The sequence below is a fragment of the Xiphophorus hellerii genome, chromosome 18 (assembly GCF_003331165.1).
Source record: "Xiphophorus hellerii strain 12219 chromosome 18, Xiphophorus_hellerii-4.1, whole genome shotgun sequence".
In the NCBI taxonomy this organism is placed as follows: domain Eukaryota; kingdom Metazoa; phylum Chordata; class Actinopteri; order Cyprinodontiformes; family Poeciliidae; genus Xiphophorus; species Xiphophorus hellerii.
Genome location: NC_045689.1, coordinates 2,086,838 through 2,104,756, shown reverse-complemented (window position 1 = coordinate 2,104,756; position 17,919 = coordinate 2,086,838). Strand labels below are relative to the sequence as shown.

The 17,919-nt window shown below is 45.0% G+C and overlaps 4 protein-coding genes and 1 non-coding gene across 7 annotated transcripts; 2 read left to right on the top strand and 3 right to left on the bottom strand.

The window, feature by feature from the left end:
- Positions 1-164: 164 nt before the first annotated feature.
- polr2d (RNA polymerase II subunit D) lies at positions 165-2,803 on the top strand. The gene is made up of 4 exons (XM_032545008.1): positions 165-394; positions 1,552-1,732; positions 1,809-1,904; positions 2,625-2,803. The coding sequence occupies exons 1-4, from the start codon at positions 316-318 to the stop codon at positions 2,701-2,703; spliced, it is 435 nt and encodes a 144-aa protein (XP_032400899.1). The 5' UTR covers positions 165-315; the 3' UTR covers positions 2,704-2,803.
- On the bottom strand, positions 2,077-5,700 carry LOC116707604 (dual specificity protein phosphatase 14). 2 transcript variants are annotated; one of them, XM_032545016.1, is made up of 3 exons: positions 5,283-5,700; positions 3,483-3,809; positions 2,077-3,072 (listed from the first exon to the last, which is right to left on the bottom strand). In XM_032545016.1, exons 2-3 carry the CDS (start codon positions 3,791-3,793, stop codon positions 2,862-2,864), a joined length of 522 nt encoding a protein of 173 aa, XP_032400907.1. In that variant the 5' UTR covers positions 3,794-3,809; positions 5,283-5,700; the 3' UTR covers positions 2,077-2,861. The 2 variants fall into 2 exon arrangements, with proteins under 2 accessions (XP_032400907.1, XP_032400908.1); XM_032545017.1 differs by lacking the exon at positions 5,283-5,700 and adding an exon at positions 5,066-5,178 and having other exon boundaries at positions 3,483-3,810.
- Positions 4,751-4,833, bottom strand: trnal-cag (transfer RNA leucine (anticodon CAG)). The gene has a single exon. It is a non-coding gene; the product is annotated as a tRNA-Leu (tRNA).
- LOC116707511 (uncharacterized) lies at positions 5,128-8,838 on the top strand. Of its 2 annotated transcripts, XM_032544885.1 has the most exons (6): positions 5,128-5,257; positions 5,729-6,352; positions 6,441-6,517; positions 7,200-7,445; positions 8,258-8,531; positions 8,633-8,838. In XM_032544885.1, exons 2-5 carry the CDS (start codon positions 5,743-5,745, stop codon positions 8,507-8,509), a joined length of 1,185 nt encoding a protein of 394 aa, XP_032400776.1. In that variant the 5' UTR covers positions 5,128-5,257; positions 5,729-5,742; the 3' UTR covers positions 8,510-8,531; positions 8,633-8,838. The 2 variants fall into 2 exon arrangements, with proteins under 2 accessions (XP_032400776.1, XP_032400775.1); XM_032544884.1 differs by having other exon boundaries at positions 8,258-8,838.
- A 1,250-nt stretch (positions 8,839-10,088) lies between these two features.
- Positions 10,089-16,479, bottom strand: abcf3 (ATP-binding cassette, sub-family F (GCN20), member 3). The gene is made up of 21 exons (XM_032590992.1): positions 16,351-16,479; positions 15,581-15,728; positions 15,417-15,493; positions 15,262-15,317; positions 15,034-15,131; positions 14,742-14,864; positions 14,398-14,664; positions 14,243-14,323; positions 14,101-14,160; positions 13,972-14,028; positions 13,877-13,899; positions 13,707-13,762; positions 13,422-13,622; positions 12,953-13,029; positions 12,782-12,826; positions 12,560-12,692; positions 12,394-12,482; positions 11,853-11,944; positions 11,644-11,776; positions 10,592-10,679; positions 10,089-10,519 (listed from the first exon to the last, which is right to left on the bottom strand). The coding sequence occupies exons 1-21, from the start codon at positions 16,421-16,423 to the stop codon at positions 10,361-10,363; spliced, it is 2,136 nt and encodes a 711-aa protein (XP_032446883.1). The 5' UTR covers positions 16,424-16,479; the 3' UTR covers positions 10,089-10,360.
- Between the last annotated feature and the right edge of the window lie 1,440 nt (positions 16,480-17,919).

Sequence of the window (17,919 nt, the reverse complement as noted above, 5' to 3'; positions counted from 1 at the left end):
GCAGTCTGTGATCATTATCACAAGAAAAAAGTGTATGATACAATAATAAAATACATACAACAACACAAAGACGGCTCAGGATCTCAAACAGTCCGTTATACCAATGGACACCGCCAAGCCAGCAGGGGGCAGCAGTATATGTTACTAGCAGCGGAAGCAGTAGTGGAAGTGTGGCTGTGTTTGTGTGAAAAGCTCAGCGCGGGTCAGCTGCGCCATCCGAACTATCCCTCGATTACCTACCGGTACCAGGACTCAGCCGGTTCTACCAGGAAACAACAGGACTCACCGGGACTCTCCTCCGGCGGTGGTTCCATCATGGCGGCCGGAGGTAGTTCGGTTCCTCCGCAGCTCGGAGACGTAGAAGAAGACGCTTCTCAGCTTCTGTTTCCTAAAGGTGACAAAGCTCAACACAACACCTGAAGACTCGCTCTTGGACTGTGTTCGGCTGCCACGAGGCCGAACTTCAGTTGTTTGTATAGGAGAACAGCGGAATCATTGTGGTCAGAGCGGTTCTGGTTCTGATCAGATAACCCAGACAGCCTTGGTCCGTCATCACATGGCAACAGGCTGTGCATCTTGACCGGAGATCTGCTCTGTACCGGGTCTGTCACCATGGTTACGTTTTCTCTGCATCACCTCAGGGTTTATCAACAGATTTGAGCTTTTCCTCACGTAGGGAGGTTAATCAATTGTTCTGGGTCAGAACCGAGCTGCGTGTGGCTTCAGAGCCACATGGGTCAGAACCAGAACCCCTCAGAGGAGTGGGATGTTTCAGATTCCATCCTGGACCCCTGAGATAAATATGGGAGCCATTTGTAAAACTAAACAGTCAGAAATTAACCGCAATAAATTGGGCTTATTTAGCCTGTCAGGAAAAGATTGGAGTTCAGTTTTCAGTCATGTTTTCACAATGTTTGAGCTAAATATTTACAAACTATATTTAGCCCCAAACTACATATTTAGCTTGCCTGCTAAATAATTAGTTGACGAGCTCAATAAGCTAATTATTTAATTAGCAAAGTAAATATTTACTTAAGCTAAATATTTAGCTCTAGACTAACCATTTAGATCCGAGCTAAATATTTAGTTAGCAAGGTAAATATTTACAAACTAGATATTTAATTTGTAAAGTAAATATTTATTTCACAAACTAATAATTTATTTCCAAATTAAATAAGATATTGAGTTCCAAGTTTAAATATTTAGTTTGGAGCAAAATATTTCTAGCTTATTTAGCTAACTAAATATTTAGCTAAATACTTACTCTTAATCTAAAAGTTTAGTCTGCTAATTAAATATTTTTATTGAAACAGTGGCATTTTGAAATGAATGAATAACACGGTGAAAATGTTACTTTGAAAAATTAACTCCCAGTTCTTTTTTTTAAATAATTCAAATTATTGTTTATGTAACTTTATAGGCGTCACTCTGTAGATAAACTCAACAGTTATCAGACTTGAAGGTTAATGTTTTGTTGTATGAGGCCGGATTGGGTCCATCAGAACCAGTGGTGATTGTGTGGAGGTTCTGACGGTGCCGTTGGTTCTGCAGAGTTCGAGAACGCGGAGACGCTGCTGAACTCGGAGGTCCACATGCTGCTGGAGCACCGGAAGCAGCAGAATGAGAGCGCCGAGGACGAGCAGGAGCTGTCCGAGGTCTTCATGAAGACGCTCAACTACACGGCCCGCTTCAGCCGCTTCAAGAACCGCGAGACCATCACCGCCGTGCGCAGGTGCCGCAGCTCAACCTGACCCACTTCTGTCTGCCGGCCGGCTCAGGTTCTGACCCGGTTCTGTCTGTCTCCACAGCCTCCTACTGCAGAAGAAGCTCCATAAGTTCGAGCTCGCCAGTTTGGCCAATCTGTGTCCAGAAGCCGCCGAAGAGGCCAAGGCTCTGATCCCCAGGTGAGTCAGTACCGACCAAGCCCAGTCGGGTCAGAACCGGGCGTATCCTAGCCTGGTTTTCTTCACAGAATATGTTGGTGTTGGTTTTGGTGGTTCTAACAGCAGAACGTCAATCAAGAACCAGATTTTAAAATAAGAGCATGAACATAAAGAGTCAATAACTAAAACTTCAAACAGTCGTCAAATTTTATTAAACCGAATGTTTGAAAAACAGCAACGTAATTTAGCGCTTTAAAATTCATCCAGAAAAACTCATTTACAGAAAGCTAAGTGAGCTAATCGTCTTCAAAGTTAACAAAATAAATAATTTTTCCCGGAAAAATTCTAAATTGCTGAGCTAAAATAAATTTCGCTAGTGGTGGTGCTAATGTTTAGCTTAGCGCCGGTGCTGTTGACCCGGTTCTTTTACCTGAATGAACAGCAGTTGGTTCTGGTTTAATCTCAAGCAGCAGTAAGTCTGTGACTGTAAGTCCAAACGGTTCCGTCTGCAGCAGTCGCTTCTAACTGAGGACGGACCCGGATCCTGCTGGTTCTGGACGTGTTGCTGGTTAAAGACGCATGAACGGGTCATGAACCGGGTCAGGTTCTGAAGTAACCCAGCTGTTGACATTTCTGAAATCTGCAGGGCCAGAACTGGACCCAGCCAGATCAGAACCGGTTCTGTTGATCCAACATGACTTTATTTCTGTGTAATTAAGGTTCTGTTGGTTCTGGTTTCAGTTTGGAGGGTCGGTTTGAGGATGAGGAGCTGCAGCAGATCCTGGACGATATCCAGACCAAGAGGAGCTTCCAGTACTGACCCACTGATCTGACCCGGTACCATCTGGACCTTCCAGTGCCGATCCAATCTGATCTTTCTGTGTGCCGTATAAATAAACCTTTCTATGTTTTTTTTTTTTACCATGTTCGTGTTTTCTTGTCTCTGTCTGGTATCTTGTGTTTGGGTCAGAACCACGTTCAGACGTTCACACAGTACTCGGCTCCATCCGGGTCCAGCAGGGCCTCAGGCAGAACCCCGGCTGCCGTCCCCACCATTCTCACCGTGTTCCGACCCGACAGCTCCCTCTCATACTCCATGAGCTGCCTCCAGAACCCGGCGTTGGGTCGGATAAACGGCCGGCGCTCCAGAACCAGTTCGTGGGCCTGACGGAGGCTGAAGCCTTCAGATCTGGATGCAGAACAGAACTTACATGATGGTTCTGTAGAACTTTACAGGAAATCTCTGATAAGAACAGTTGGGTAGAGTTCAGATCCCGACCGACCCGGGAAAAGTTACGGTTCTGTTTTAGGGGAAGCTAAGTGTGCTAAACGTCTTAAAAGTTAGCAAAAATGCTAAAGCGTCTCGTCTTCTCAGTACATTCTTCCAGATAAATTGCACATCGCTAAGCTAAAAATAAGATTTGCTAACATAGTGGAGTTAATGTTTACCGTAGCGCTTTAGAATTTATCTTCAAAAATTAATCTAGGTGAAGCTAAGTACACTAAACGTATTCAAAGTTAGCAAAAATACGTCAGGGGTCTTTGTTTCTGGTAGTTCTGGCTGTGTTACCAGAACCGACCCAAACCCAGAGCCGTTACCTCATCAGGTAAGCCATGACCAGCGCTGCGGAGCGGCTCCGACCCGCCGTGCAGTGGACCAGAGTGGACCCGGCCTGGTTCTGCTGGATCCGCTCCGTCACCGGGTTAAAGTACTGACCCAGCTGGGCATGGGGCCGGTCCTGGACTGGGACGTGGAGGACCTGCAGGCTGTCGGGCACTGGGTAGGGGAGGTCCAGCAATCCGCTGGCGTTGACGATGAGCGAGACGTTCCTGCTGGTCAACACTGCGGCGTTCAGCGCCGAGTCCAGATCACCCAGGTAAAGTCGGGCCGAAACCTGGGAGACCCGCATGCCGGTCCGAATGCTTCCTGGAGCAGGAGATTCAGAACAGTCAGAGTGAACAGCAGCTGCTACAGCGCTACCATGTGGACAGCTGTTTATCAGAACTTCAGGTGTTTGGATTGGATCCAGATCCTTGTTCTGTTAAGGTTCTGAGTGGTCCAATCCAGATGTGACCAAACAAATATCTCTGAACTCTAGACCTAAAAGAACTGGACCTGTGTGGAGTCACTGACCTTCCCTCCATCCAGGACCTCTACTGAATGAAAATAAACACTAACGTGTCTGCAGATCCCACACATGCTGGACATGAACGGTTTAGACTTTTACTAAAGAGACAGCTTCTTAAATATTATTTTATCCATCAAATCAGTTGTCATCAGTTGGCAATTTTGTCAGTTGGACCAAATTGCATCATGTGAAACGAAAGTGGTAATTGAACACAGGGAAAGCTGATATTTTAACAGTTATTTTTATGAATACATTCTGCCACAACTGGTTCTCAGACATTCATGATGTTGATGCGGAAAATGCAGTATCCCCGCCTACAGAAAAAGTTGTTGGCTACTCTGTTGTGGAACTAAATAAACATGTCCACTGCTCTAACTTGGCTTTTTTTATTTTTTCTCATATTAAAAAATTCCTACATATACTGTTTCTATATCTATTATTTTATTTCCTCTACAGTTTATATTTTACACTTAATGTCTTGAAACCGAAGTCAGATTTCAAGACACAATCATGGCCAGTGAACTAATTCTGTGTTCAAACTGATTCAAATTCCACTCAAAATTTGAATCACCTTTGGCACTGCTGGCTTTCCATACAGGGCAACGTATTAAATTTCATCCGTTTGATGTGGATTTGTTTCCTGTTAAATCTAAATTAAATCGACAAAAAGTTGCTGTTATAGACGTCAAAACATGTAAATTAAGATCAGATCTGCAGGTGAACGTGATAAAATGTTACTGTCAGAAGTGGGATTCGAACCCACGCCTCCAGGGGAGACTGCGACCTGAACGCAGCGCCTTAGACCGCTCGGCCATCCTGACATCATAGCACAACTTACAAAACCCGCAACATTTAAACAACGTGAGCCTGTGGATTTTATTGAGCCGGGTCTCAAAACGGATACGACATTGCCTCTGCGCCTCAAGGTTCAAATAAACAGCCCCATATCGCAGCGAGAAAGTCGGGTAGGAAAAGCTACAATGTTACGAAAAGATCGGCTACCCCCCACCGTTACTGGGTGAGTCACGATCACGAGCTGGATCATGTTCGGACCTGTTCGTGGGTCTGGCTTTGTCGCACCCTAAATTTGGATTTTTTTCGGATCAGTTTAGTTCCTCCGAGCGTCAGTTTCGTTTCCCTTTCGTCGTCGCTATTAAATAAACGCAGCAGAAGAAGAGTTTCGGTTCTGCCTTCGTACCGAAAGGAAGAGAACACCTTCATCGGACTGAAACGGCTCCTGAACAGGTACAACTTGCTCTCATTAACTCACCCGTTCAGGTAAAATATGCTCCAACTAACGTTAACTCTCCTGAACTCGGACCGTAACTCTAAAAAGGCTTAAAAACAAAACACAGGCTGAAGCCTCGCGGGTTGTTTCGAGATTATTCGAGATTGGCAGCACTAGACCAGACTTCATTTAAAAAACTTCAAATTTACGTTTTTTCATCCAGAAGCGGATGTTCAGGGATATCTATATATAATCAATTTTCCCCTTTTGACGTGTCCAACATGTTAGTTGAAAACAGGATGAGCTGGTTCAGATGTTTACTCACGTCTCTATAGCAACAGTTTATGCATCAACAGAAACTGGGGGTTGGTTGCTTCAACATAAAAGCCTCTCCCGAAGCATGGATCAGAACCAAACTCTCGGGTTGGGTAGATAGTTTTTTAGTAAGTTTTTAAAGTGACTGACTTGTTCTGTTTGTTTTGGTTAAGTTTGGAGCGCAGACATGAACCAAGCTGCTCCGAGCCAGCGACCCGTCATCCCACAGGTCCGGTACCATCCATCCATTCAGATGGCAGGAAGTGGAACCACAGCCGGTGCTACTCGCCGTCCTCAGACCAGAACTCAACCTAAAACAGTCCAGAAGAACCAGAACTCCAACAGAACCGGTCCGGGTGGGGCGCGCGGACCACCTGACAACGATCCAGGTCCAACTGCAGACCAAGCATCAAGCAAACAGGGTCAGAGGTTCAGACCAGGTGCTGCTCACCACCCTCAGACCAGAACTGAGCCCGGAGTGGTCCAGAAGAACCAGGATCCCAGCAGGACTGGTCCATGTTTTAACAGAGGACCAGAACCCAAGAGGGATCTGGGTTCTGCTGAAGACAAAGCTCCTCCCACACCAGACCAGGTCCCGCTGGACCCAACGGCCGAACTGGATCGGAACCTGCTGCAGCAGGTGGAGGTTCTGACCCGCGGACAGAGCACCAACCAGGACTGGTTCCACTGGAGGAAGAATCGGATCACGGCCTCTGTGGCCCATCGCATCGCTCACTCCAGGTTCGTCAACGGCAAGAGCAAAGCTCCGCCCATTTCGTACCTGGCTGCCATCACAGGTAAGCCCCGCCCACCGACACCTGGACCCTGCTGGTTCTGACAGTTTTAACCAAATCGGTCGTGTCCATGAATCTGCTGGCGCCACAGGCGAGGGGCCCAAAGTCCAGACCAGAGCCATGAGCTGGGGCATCGAGAAGGAGGCCGAGGTCGTCCGCAGGTACCAGGTGAGTTAATAGAACGGGTCTGAAAGGTCCGACATCACCTGGACGCGTTTGGGCAGACCTGTGATGACACTGCTGCAGTAATCAATGCCACTAAAGATAAACGCCTGGATGAGACTTTAGAAATGTGCTTCAGGTGATAGAAGGCCGACTTTGTAACCGTCTTTATGTGGCTCTGAAGGTTCAGGTCAGAGTTCAGCCTGCTCTCTAGTTTCCAGCTGTAATACCTGAAGCTGTGTGCCATTATTTATACCAGAAAAAATTTAATATTCTAAAATTTCAACAAAAAAATTCTAGCAATGCAAAATACTATAAAATGTGAAGAATAATTTTAAAACATCAAAGAATCAGATTTTTTTAAAAGTTGTAACAAAATGAAATATTAATTCTAAAATATTTAAATAGACAGTATCATGTCTATTTATAGCATAATCAAGTAACTGTGTTACCTTGGTTTGTTATTAAAGTGCTGTATGAAAATGTCTGATGCCTTGAAATTGGGCCTCCGTCTCTTTAAGAATTAAAGATTTACTCCAGCATAACAAAAGAATCAAAGCAACAGTCCAGGTATATTTTTGATGTAAAACTCAGAAAAACTACATTTTACATTGCACTGCGCCTTTAAATATCTTGATAAAAACAGACTTTGAGGAGTGTGTGAAGTGTTTCCCGTTGCGTCCTGTAGACTCTGAAGTCGGCGGCGCTGGGCCGACCCATCCGGGTTCTGGAGTGTGGCCTGTTCATCGACGGCCAGCGGCCCTGGCTGGCGGCCAGCCCTGACGGCATCGTGGTGGATGCGCGGAGCGGCCGCAGGCTGCTCTGTCTGGAGGTCAAATGTCCCTACAAACACCGGCACCGTAGGGTGGAGGACGCCTGCAGGGACGACCCGGCCTTCTGCCTGCAGCTGCTGGACGGGGACACACCTGGACAGGTAACCTCCCAACAGAGCACGGCTTTGTTTGGTTCTGACTTTCTGCCTAATTCATTTAGTTTTTAGTGCTAGCTTTTATTAGTTTGAAATTATTGAGTTTTTATTAGTTGTAATTTTTGTTTTTTCATACTTCGGTTCATTTTTAGGTGCAGAATTCAGAAAGGTCAAAGTATTGCATTTTGATTATGTTTACATTAATTGGGTAATGAATACTCAAGGTTAGTATAGTAAACTGAAACTAATAAAATTACAAAAACTGAAACTGAAAAGATTTTCGTTAACTAAAATGAATAAAAACTGTTATTAATGGAAAAAAGCTATAACTAACTGGAAATATATTGTGCGTTTATAAGACTAAGTAAAACATACTGAAAATATAATTTATTCTTCATTTTTGTGTTTCTTAATCTGTTTATTAGCCTTTCAAACCGATTTATTAATCACCAATTTTATTTATTTCAGTTATGTTTTTTTTGTATTTCAGTTTTTCTCAGCTTGAGTCTCAACAGAAAACAAGTATTAAGAAAACGAGAATAAAGTCGGAATACGAAGTAGTCATTTTATGAGAACTTCTTAACAAAAAATAATTAAAAATTAAAATGAGTAATGTTGAACATCTTGAGAAGGTTTACAAGTAAGGAAATACTTCATCATTTAAGGCATCAGTATCAAATTACTATCAGTAGGAGAACTTTTAAACGATTGAGCAGTTACATTAGATCTAGATAACTATAATAACCCTGGCTCAGTCACTTTACCTGTCTTCTGTCTCACCTGTCCTCTGTCTCACCTGTCCTCTCTGTCCTCCACAGGCTCCAGTTTACGCCCTGAAGAAGTCCCACAGCTACTTCACGCAGATCCAGGTCCAGCTGGCCGTCACAGGCCTGGACCGGGCCGACCTGGTCGTCTTCACTCTGATGGAGACTGCCATTGTCCCCGTGACCTTTGACCCCGACCTGTGGGACGAGAATGTGTCCAAGCTGGAGGTCTTCTACCAGGAGGCTGTCCTCCCTCACCTCAGACAAAAAATGCAGCAGAAAGCAGACGCAGGGCCAGAACTGTAGAAACAGGACGGTCCAAACAAAGGTGATCTACTGGACAAGTCCTGTCCTCTGAGGATGGATGTGGTCTGGTTCTGAGGGTGGTAGAGGACAAGGGACATTTTTTAAGCTACTGATTCTGTTCAGATTAAACAGGTCGGACTTCTGAGGAACTCGATCTTTTGAGTCCAGTTTGTCCAACAGCGTCCAACCAGAGACAGACAGAACCCTGATGAGCTTCTGGATCGGAACCAATCCAGATGCTCTCAACTGGATCAGCTCACACTTCCTCATATCGGACCTTTTTCTGTAGCGGGCTCATGGTTACGAAAATAAATTCATTTTATATGAAATTTGTCTCCATTTATTGTCAATTGGGAGTTCTGGAAGACACAAAGGCAGCAACGCTCCCCCGACTTATTCTGGGGTCTAAGGCGTTTCACAGCAAAACCACAGAGCTTACTGCAGAGTTAGCATGCTAACATTAGCATTAGCACCACGTCTGTTTTGAGAATGAACAGTCCACCACCTGCTGTGGACATTCACATTAGCATACTGGTAGCTGTTCATAATCTCAATGTAAAAAATGTTTTTGGTTTTGTGTCGCGGTATTTATTCGTGCAGAAGTTAGAATGAATAGCGTTACAAGCTATTCGCTGTTAGCATGTCATGACGCGGCAGACCCGAGTTCCGACTCCCGTCCTCGGTTCCTTTGCCTCCGTCTTCCACCCTCTTCCTGTCGGAATACTGTTATACGAAGGCCACTACTAACGCCGAACAAATATTTAAAAGACACTCGGGTATGAGCTACACATTAAATTTCCCTTTGGAAAGAGTGAAATGTTTTTGAATTAAATTGAATGAAAGGTTGTTAGCTTGCTAGCATGTTAGCATACTAAAAATTAACCAGATAATTACGAGTTGATTCTGGACTTCCAGGGAAACTGAGACATGAAAGTTCGGTTACCAGACTACAGAACTGGTACGAGACCACAGGAAGAACGCGTCAATGATACAGAACCAACACTACCAGAAGACATGCAGAATTATCAATATCTTTCCAACGGATAGACGGATCTATATCCGTTCACCTGGATCAGCCTGTACCTGCCAATCTGTCCATGATTGTTTTTGAGATGAGCTACATGGTCAGTTGTCCAGGTCGGCATCTTAAAGAGATGAATCACCTAAAAACTAGAAAATAAACACACTGACACCTTCCAAAGGCCCCAGATCATTTTTTGCCAAAAGTATTATTTAGATTAAACCATCTTTTGGCAATAAAAGGGTGGTGATTTTTTTCTCCTTTTTTGAAAAATCCCTTCTCACCAAAAAAAAAAATTAATTTAGGAAGGTGACGTTATACTTCAGTTATCCCTTGAGCAAGTTGCTAGCACTCGTATGCAGGTGTAGTGGAGGAAGTTCCCTTCAGTTGAATTTCCTGCTTTCTGCTACAACACACAAAAACAGATCATCGATTGCATTTGAATTGGCTGGAGTGCAGCAGAACAAAAGCTGGTTCTGGTAAAACCGGGCTCATGGTGTGAAATGTGGATATTCTGCTCCCTTTCACTCAGGTGAAGAAGATGAACAGAAACTGAACTTCATGGCATCATGTTTTATTTTCTGGTCCTTTAAATCTCATAAAATCTCAGAGGTCTCAACAGGTTCTGTTTGACCCAACATTTAAACTCGAGTCGTTCCCAATCCAGACTTCTCTGAGACTGCACCAGGTGACCCCCAACAGCCAATCACCTCGCAGCAGGTCGCCTGAGCAGAGGATGACAGTTCTGGTCCTCCCATGTACTCCGACTGCTCATTGGCTGCTTCTCCAGGATCCCTGGTGGGCGTGGTCAGTCGACAGGGGGCGGGGCCTCACAGGTAGCCCTCCTTCTTGAACTGCTCTTGCAGGATGTCCCGGTACTCGTCAAAGCCGCCGTCGACCCGCCACACCTTCCCACTGTCGCACACCCACAGCTCCTTACACACCAGGCGGATAAGGCGCTCGTCGTGAGACACGAGGATGACCCCGCCCTGTAGGGGGCGCCAGACAGGTTAGGGGCCAAGGTGAGAAACTGGGTCAGGAGGAAGAGCGGACACACCCACCTTGAACTTGTTGAGCGCTTTGGCCAGAGCCTCGATCGTCTCCATGTCCAGGTGGTTGGTCGGCTCGTCCAGGATGTAGAAGTTCGGACTGAAACACAGATGAATGTGTCAAACTCAAGGTCCGGGGAGCCAAATCCGGCCCGCTGTAAGTTTTTATGTGGCCCTCTGGAGTCCAGTACAGGAATCTGATCCAAAGAGTAAATTTTGCTCCAAGTCCAGAAAAATAAAAGTTGTTTATAGCCACAAATGTTACATGTTAATCAATTAATTGCATAATAAAATAAAATGAGCTCAATAATTTATATTCTGATGATTAATATTTTTTGAATAGTGTTTTTTTTACAGAAATGTCAATCAATTTTATTCATGGGTTAGGTTGTGTGTGTGTTTTTTCCCTTTTTGTTTATTATTTATTAATTATTATGATTCAGTTTATTATTTGGGTGTTAAATGGTACTACTATGATAATGATAAAAGTGAAAATAAAAACTGTTTTCTTCTCCTTTAGGTAACTCTGGTTGTGACTGTATGGCGCAACAATCTTTGCCCTGCAAACACCAATGCTGTTCTTGAAAAGAAATTTAAAACTGTTCTTTAGGACACCAGTCACATAAAGTATGATTTTTATCACTAAACTTTAATCATATTTTCAATTTTATTGGTATGTTTTGATATTTCAATGAAAAAAACTGTGGAGGAAATAGTAAAAGTAACAATCCTGAGAACACAAACAGTTTTTTTAAACATAATTTGGAATTTATTATGACAAAAATAAATCTAAATTCTTATTATAAGAATTTGTTAAGATGAATGAGAAACAGTGAGATAAAAGCCACTCCGGTGGTTTCTGGATGGTAAAACATCTGATTTGCTAGATTCCAGAGGTTTATGAAACGGCTCATTTTCTAGACACCAAAATAGATTTTATTGCCAAAAACAGCTGTGTGTTTTTTTTATTTAGCGCCTGGGCTGTTTTTCTTTTCTTTTCTTGTTTTAGAAGCAATAGAAAACCAAATGAAAGTACAAAGCCGTGCAAAATGTGACTGCGTTACCATGGCATGGTCATCTGGGCGAACGCCACGCGGCTCTTCTGTCCCCCCGACAGGCTGGCCACCGGCCGCGTGGCCAGCTCCCCGGTGATCCCGTAACCTCCCAGCTGGTGCCGGTACTCCTCCTCTGTCCGACCTGCGGCACAAACACAGCGGCCAATCAGGGCTCACCGCCCAGCCACGGGTCACGGATCTGTTGTCATCATAGTTACCGGGAAACTTGTTAAGCAGCAACTCCACGGCACAGACATTCAGGTCCAGCTGGTCCACGTGATGCTGACTGAAGTAACCGATCTTCAAGTTCCTGTCAAAGAGACGCCAGTTATACGCCAGGTGGAAAAAACCAAAGGCTGTCTCCAAATTTCATCCTGCAAAACTTTCCCCAGGTTCTTTAACTGCAGCACAAAAAGGCAACAAATGTTCTCGTATCAAATCATGAACAAGCCCTCATCAAATCAAAACGTTCTCCTGATCGAACAGTAAAAATTATCAGAAAAAAACGGTTCTTCAGTTCAAAAAGAAAATTGTCCTGATCTAAAAATGAAACTTCAATAAAAAAAACCAAAAAGTTTCCTATTTAAAAAGTAAAGATTCCCCAATCAAAGTCTAAAGATACTGCAATCAAAGCGTAAAGGTTTTTGATTACACAGATTTCTGATTAAACCTTTCATCAGAAACATTTCTTTAACCGTTAAAATAGATTATTAGTTTATTCACAGTCAGCCAATCTGATTGGACGCCAGGCGGTCTCACCTGTGAGCTTGTCTGATGCCACCGACTGGCGTCAAGTCGTCCATCAGCAATTTGAGAATGGTACTTTTACCGGCACCATTTTCACCAACCTGCCAGCAAAACCAGTTCAGAATAGGTGCTTTAACTCTTGGACTAGGTGACTTTCTGATCAACTGATGATACGTACGATGCAGATGCGAGAATCGAGGTCAGCCGACAGGTTAAGTCCGGTGAAGAGCGGCTGATCTCGACTGTAGTAAAACTCTACTTCATCTAACTGAAGAATAGGGGGAGACAACTTCTCAAAGTTATCTGGAAACCTACAAGAAAACAGGAATAAATGAATCCATAACCAGCATCATCTCTTCTCTGGTGGATCGTCCAGTTTGTGAAGGCCTGAGCTTCTTACCTCAAAGTGGTCTCCGATTCTTTCTGAACTGGTTTTAGCTCCGGTCTGCAGGACACAACAACGGTTACATCAGCAGGAGAAGCAATGCAACTCCAGAAACAGTAAAACACAAAACACAATGTCCATGAAAAACACAATGATAAACAACATGAGGTCAGGATGGGAACTTACAACTTTTCCAGGAGCTTGATCTTACTCTGGACCTGGGCAGCTCTGTTGGCGTTGTACCGAAATCTGTCAATGAAAACCTGAAACACAAACACTTTCAGTGTTAGTTTGAGCCCGGGGTCCCTTCAAGTTTTAGCCTAAGCCCATGGCAGCTTCAGGAGTTAGCCTGAGCCTGCGGTCACTTCAGGAGTCAGCCAGAGCCCGCGGCAGCTTCAGAACTTAGCCTGAGCCCGCAGCAGCTTCAGGAGTTAGCCTGAGCCTGCTGTCGCTTCAGAACTTAGCCTGAGCCTGCTGTCGCTTCAGGACTTAGCCTGAGCCCGTGGCAGCTTCAGGAGTTAGCCAGAACCTGTCACAGCTTCAGGAGTTTGTCTGAGATAATTTGGAGCCTGGGATTACTAAATATTATTCTGATTCCAGGATCATTTCAGGTATTAGCTTTAGCCCTGTAGTGTCTTGTAGTACCCGGTAGTACCTGTATGTGTTGCCTGTACTGCATCTGAGCCTCGTACTCTCGATGCTGGTTCTTCAGGCGATCCTCTTTGGTCTTCAGGAAGTTCTCGTAGTCGCCACGGTAAGTGTCCAGCCTCTGCGAGTGCAGGTGGATGATGTCTGTCGCCACGGCATTCAGGAAGTTTCTGTCGTGGGAGACGACCAAGATGGTGGACTGCCACGTCTGAGGGGGACGAGTCATTCAGCTCACATTAGCTCGCAGCTAATGACTCCATTGTTTCCTATGAGTGATGCTATGGCTACAGACCTGCAGGTAGTTCTCCAGCCACAGAATGGCTCTGATGTCCAACATGTTGGTAGGCTCTGAAACACACACAGTCATTAGAGGACTACCAAGAGGACGAGGCTAGCTGAGGGTGTAGCTGGCTGAGGGCGGTGCTAGTTAGGCCAGGGCTAGATGGGGCGGGGGTAACTTACCGTCCAGCAGCAGCAGGTCAGGTCTGGTGGAGAAAACACAGACAGCTTAATCAGGGATCATGTGACCTGACGGAGAGGAAACGTTGGAAACTCACCGAGCGAAGAGCGCCCTGGCCAGCGCCAGCCTCATCCGCCATCCTCCGGAGAACTCCCTGCACACAGAGAACATGCTGGTTCTGAGTGGTCCAGACACAGAAAACCAACAATGTCTGACCGTTACTCACTTGGTGGGCTGCTGTTGCATTCTGGGAGAAAACCCGAGACCGGCCAGTATGACTGAGGCTCTGATTGGACGATAAGATGCGGACAGGATAAAGAATCGTTCCAGTACCATTCTCTGTGCAACTAATGTGTTGCCATAGTTACCGTGCCGGGGCCTTGTCGGCTTCGATCTCCTCCAGTTTGGCGTAGATCTCAGACAATCGCACGCTCTCCGTCCCGTCGGCCCTGAAACGACAACAACCCAACGTCACACTGAGATGAAATCGCCCACCGCAGCCCGAACATTAGCCTGATCTTACGTTCCGTTGGCGATTCGCGCGTTGAGCCGCCGCTCCTCGTTCAGCAGGTCCTCGCGCTTGGTGTCGCTCTCTAGCACACTCTGCAGTGCTATCGTGTCGTCTCCTGCCACTTCCTGCTCCACATGAAGGATGGAGATGTGGGCCGGTACTCTCAGGTTCCTGCTAGCTAGCATCTTCAGCAGCGTGGTCTTCCCCAGACCGTTCCGACCAATCAGACCATACCGCCGGCCCGACGCCAAGGACAGCTCCGCCCCCTGCAGCAGACATCTGAGCGCAACAACACATGGAATGAAGCACGATTTTAAAAGCTGCCACCTGCTGGCTGTGATGAGGGCGGTCCTCACCTCTCTCCAAACGAAATGTCAAAGTTCTCGATTCGGATGTCGTAGCTGCGGTTCTTCCCTGACTGATCAGCGCGGCTTTCCTTCTTATTGCTGGCCTGACTGGCTGACGCTTCCTCCAGAACCCTGGGAGGACAGGTGAGTAAATGTGAGAGAAAACAAATGGGAGGACACAGGTGAGGAAATGTGAGAGAAGACAGGTGAGAGAACAAGTGGGGACAGGCAAGAAGAAGAGACAGATGAGTAAATTTGAAAGGAGACAGGTAAGGACAGGTGTTGTCGCTCAGTGACTCACGGCGGACCGGTGGCTTTCTGAGTATCCCTCTCGGTCCTGCGCTCATTCTTGGCTTTCAGCTTGGCTTCAGCTTTTTCTAGCTTCTTGGCATCAACCGTCTGGAGAGCAACAAGAACACAGAGACAGAAGGTCAGAGGTCATTAGAACCCATCTCTACGGCAGGCCAGGGGGAATCACAGAGGCTGAGTTTGCTTTAAGGTCAGTAAGTAAATATGAGTTCAGACTCACTGTGTTCTGGGGACGTTTCATCATCCAGATTCCCTGGATGTCCTGGGCTGTTGAGACTGATGAGAACCACACAGATCAACATCAGGCTGATAAAAACCAAAAAAAAAAAACACTAGACAAAACTGGGCGACCATCTTAGAGCCGTCCAACATTACCAGAGTCCGCGGACATCTGAGAGAGCTGTACTGGAGCGTCCAGCAGCATCTGCTTCTGAGGATGATGATGGTTGTTCCTGGAAACACAAACCTCACGTTTACCTCCTGATCATCATCATCATCATCATCATCATTGACAGACCAATCACATAGAGGGATCTCACAGCTTCAGGGTGTTGAACATCTGCAGGCAGATGTCTCTGACGTCGTCCTCGTTTTTACTGTCAGCAGAAACGTCCTGCAGGACGCCACCGATGGCGTCAAACACCTCCTCGCCATCCTCAAAGTCAGAGGCGCCGCTGTCCAACACACCTGTAGCACATTACCATGGTTACACTCCAGTCAGCTGGACCACATTTCCAGGTAGGGTAGAGAAACACGTTGGCAGGAAAACCCTGGGGTTTTACATCTCCAAAGTGGCTCCTAGTAACACATTGGTTCTATTTAAAAGGTCTGGAGAAGGTTGACCTTTGACCCCACCAACTACAGCATCTAATGTGAGTGGTCATAATGTTGTGCCTGAGTCATACTTTGCCAGTGAATGCTAACTTTAAAACAGAGAGTGCCTGGCACGTGCTGAGTCTGAGTAGAGCCCTGTTTGTAGTCCAACCTCATCCTTACTTTCCTACAAACATGGCGCCCGGTTTCCTGCTGTTCTGAAGGGCCCCGAATGGCAGCTGCTGTGGGTCTAATTCTGAGCCCGATTTAGCCCGAACCAGGCGCGGGTCGGCGCTCCCTTGGGTGTCCCGGCTCCGGCTCATTCACCCCGGGGAGCCGAGCCGCCAGAGAGCCGCGGCTGCCCGGCTCACAGACTCACTAAAGGCCGCTGTGTGGGTACCAACCGGAGCCGGCGGCCGCTGGCTTCGTTCCCCCCTCCCGGCACTAAGCGCCGATAAGCTGCCGGCACACAGCTACTCTTTCCCCGGTGTCTCACCTGTGATGTAGTCGAAGAGCTCCGTGTCAATCTCAGGAAACTCTCTCTTCAGGATGTCCACGTACGTCGCCATGATACCCGGCCCTGGACACCACTGAAGTGCGCATGCGCCAGAATGCGACACCTCTCAGGATTATGGGGGATGGAGTCTATTGGTTCCGTGACGTCAGCGCGAGAAGCCTCTCAAATTCAAAAATACTTTATTAATCCTAGAGGTAGATCAAATGTTACTTATATCATCCGCATTTGTTCAAACATTTATTGCAGGTGCTGATAAATGTTAGCAGGTATGATCTAATGTAGCAGTCTGTATTACTGCAGATATGAAGACGCCTCTGACTGAAGACACTGTTTTTTCTTTACACCCTGATGAAGAGGATGCTCAGGGTTTCATTCCGTTTCTCATGCTTTTCAAAATGGAAAATATTCCATAAATATCTATTAAATATCAATTTAAAAATCAGATGTACAAAGAAGCAAATCCTTCTGTGTGCCAGATAAGTTTAATAATTTTATTTTGATTGTTCCTAAACTTTCAATTTTGATCTTAAACAAGCCATTTGATCAAAAATGTAATTTAATTATTTAATCATAATTAATCATTTTAGTATTTATAAATTATTTTAATGGTTTTTCCAACTAGGAAATTTGAATTTTCGAGTTTTCATTACAAATGGGAGTAGTACTGCAGAACTATCAGGAGTACTATACAGTACTCTTAATGATCAGTCTATATTAGTTATAAGTGCATGAATACACTAATATTTCACTCTGTGGTAGTGTGGTAGAATATAGAAAATCTATCATCAGTCTGTAGTACTTTGTATCAACAGTATTTATATTAGTTTATTTCAGTGATAAGTCTGTAGTACTGTAGTTGTATTAAAATGCATAGCAGGCTATAATTGTTGTGTACTATAGCATTTGTGGCTTGGCTGTAGTGCAGTATGTGTTAGTATACAGTGGTATATATGGTCACTTTGTAGCACTGCATTAATATTACAGTCAGCCTGTAGGATTGTGTTAGTGTTAGCAGTAGTACACAGTCATGTTTATAATCATTTTGTACTACTGTAATATTATAAAGCAGTATAATGGTATTTTGCATCAGTAATATTAATAGCAGCACAAAGAAATATTTATGAGTGTGCAGCACTCTAGTAGTATTAGTATATGACTGTATTTGGGGTCAAACTACAGTATTGTGGCTGTATTAGTAGGAATATACTATAGCATATGTGCTTTGCCTGTTAGTGTACAGCATTTTTAGTCACTCTGTAGCAACGCTGTAATTTACGGAAGTATCATGATTGGTCTGTAGTACTATATTTGTGTCTGTAGAATATGTAAGACTTATTACAATAATGGTAATAAGTCTTAAATACCAAATTGCTATTAGAGTATAGAAGTATTTGGGGTCGGTCAATAGTACTGTGGCAGTATAGTACTCTGTAAGTATAAGGCTATACAGAAATATGTGTAGTCACTATGTAACAATGCATTAATATACAGCAGTACTATGTAGTACTAGAAGCAGTGTTTCTGGTCAGTTTTGCGCTTCCTCCTCGC

Excerpts from the sequence above, each read along its gene's own strand:
- LOC116707604 (XM_032545016.1), bottom strand. The coding sequence starts at position 3,793 with ATGCGGGTCTCCCAGGTTTCGGCCCGACTTTACCTGGGTGATCTGGAC. Across the intron at positions 3,073-3,482 it reads GTCATGGCTTACCTGATGAG|ATCTGAAGGCTTCAGCCTCC; the intron begins GTAACGGCTCTG and ends TTCTGCATCCAG.
- polr2d (XM_032545008.1), top strand. The coding sequence starts at position 316 with ATGGCGGCCGGAGGTAGTTCGGTTCCTCCGCAGCTCGGAGACGTAGAA. Across the intron at positions 395-1,551 it reads TCAGCTTCTGTTTCCTAAAG|AGTTCGAGAACGCGGAGACG; the intron begins GTGACAAAGCTC and ends TTGGTTCTGCAG. Across the intron at positions 1,733-1,808 it reads ACCATCACCGCCGTGCGCAG|CCTCCTACTGCAGAAGAAGC; the intron begins GTGCCGCAGCTC and ends CTGTCTCCACAG.
- LOC116707511 (XM_032544885.1), top strand. The coding sequence starts at position 5,743 with ATGAACCAAGCTGCTCCGAGCCAGCGACCCGTCATCCCACAGGTCCGG. Across the intron at positions 6,353-6,440 it reads GTACCTGGCTGCCATCACAG|GCGAGGGGCCCAAAGTCCAG; the intron begins GTAAGCCCCGCC and ends CTGGCGCCACAG. Across the intron at positions 6,518-7,199 it reads AGGTCGTCCGCAGGTACCAG|ACTCTGAAGTCGGCGGCGCT; the intron begins GTGAGTTAATAG and ends TGCGTCCTGTAG.
- abcf3 (XM_032590992.1), bottom strand. The coding sequence starts at position 16,423 with ATGGCGACGTACGTGGACATCCTGAAGAGAGAGTTTCCTGAGATTGAC. Across the intron at positions 15,494-15,580 it reads ATGTTCAACACCCTGAAGCT|GAACAACCATCATCATCCTC; the intron begins GTGAGATCCCTC and ends TTGTGTTTCCAG. Across the intron at positions 12,827-12,952 it reads ATCAAGCTCCTGGAAAAGTT|ACCGGAGCTAAAACCAGTTC; the intron begins GTAAGTTCCCAT and ends TGTGTCCTGCAG.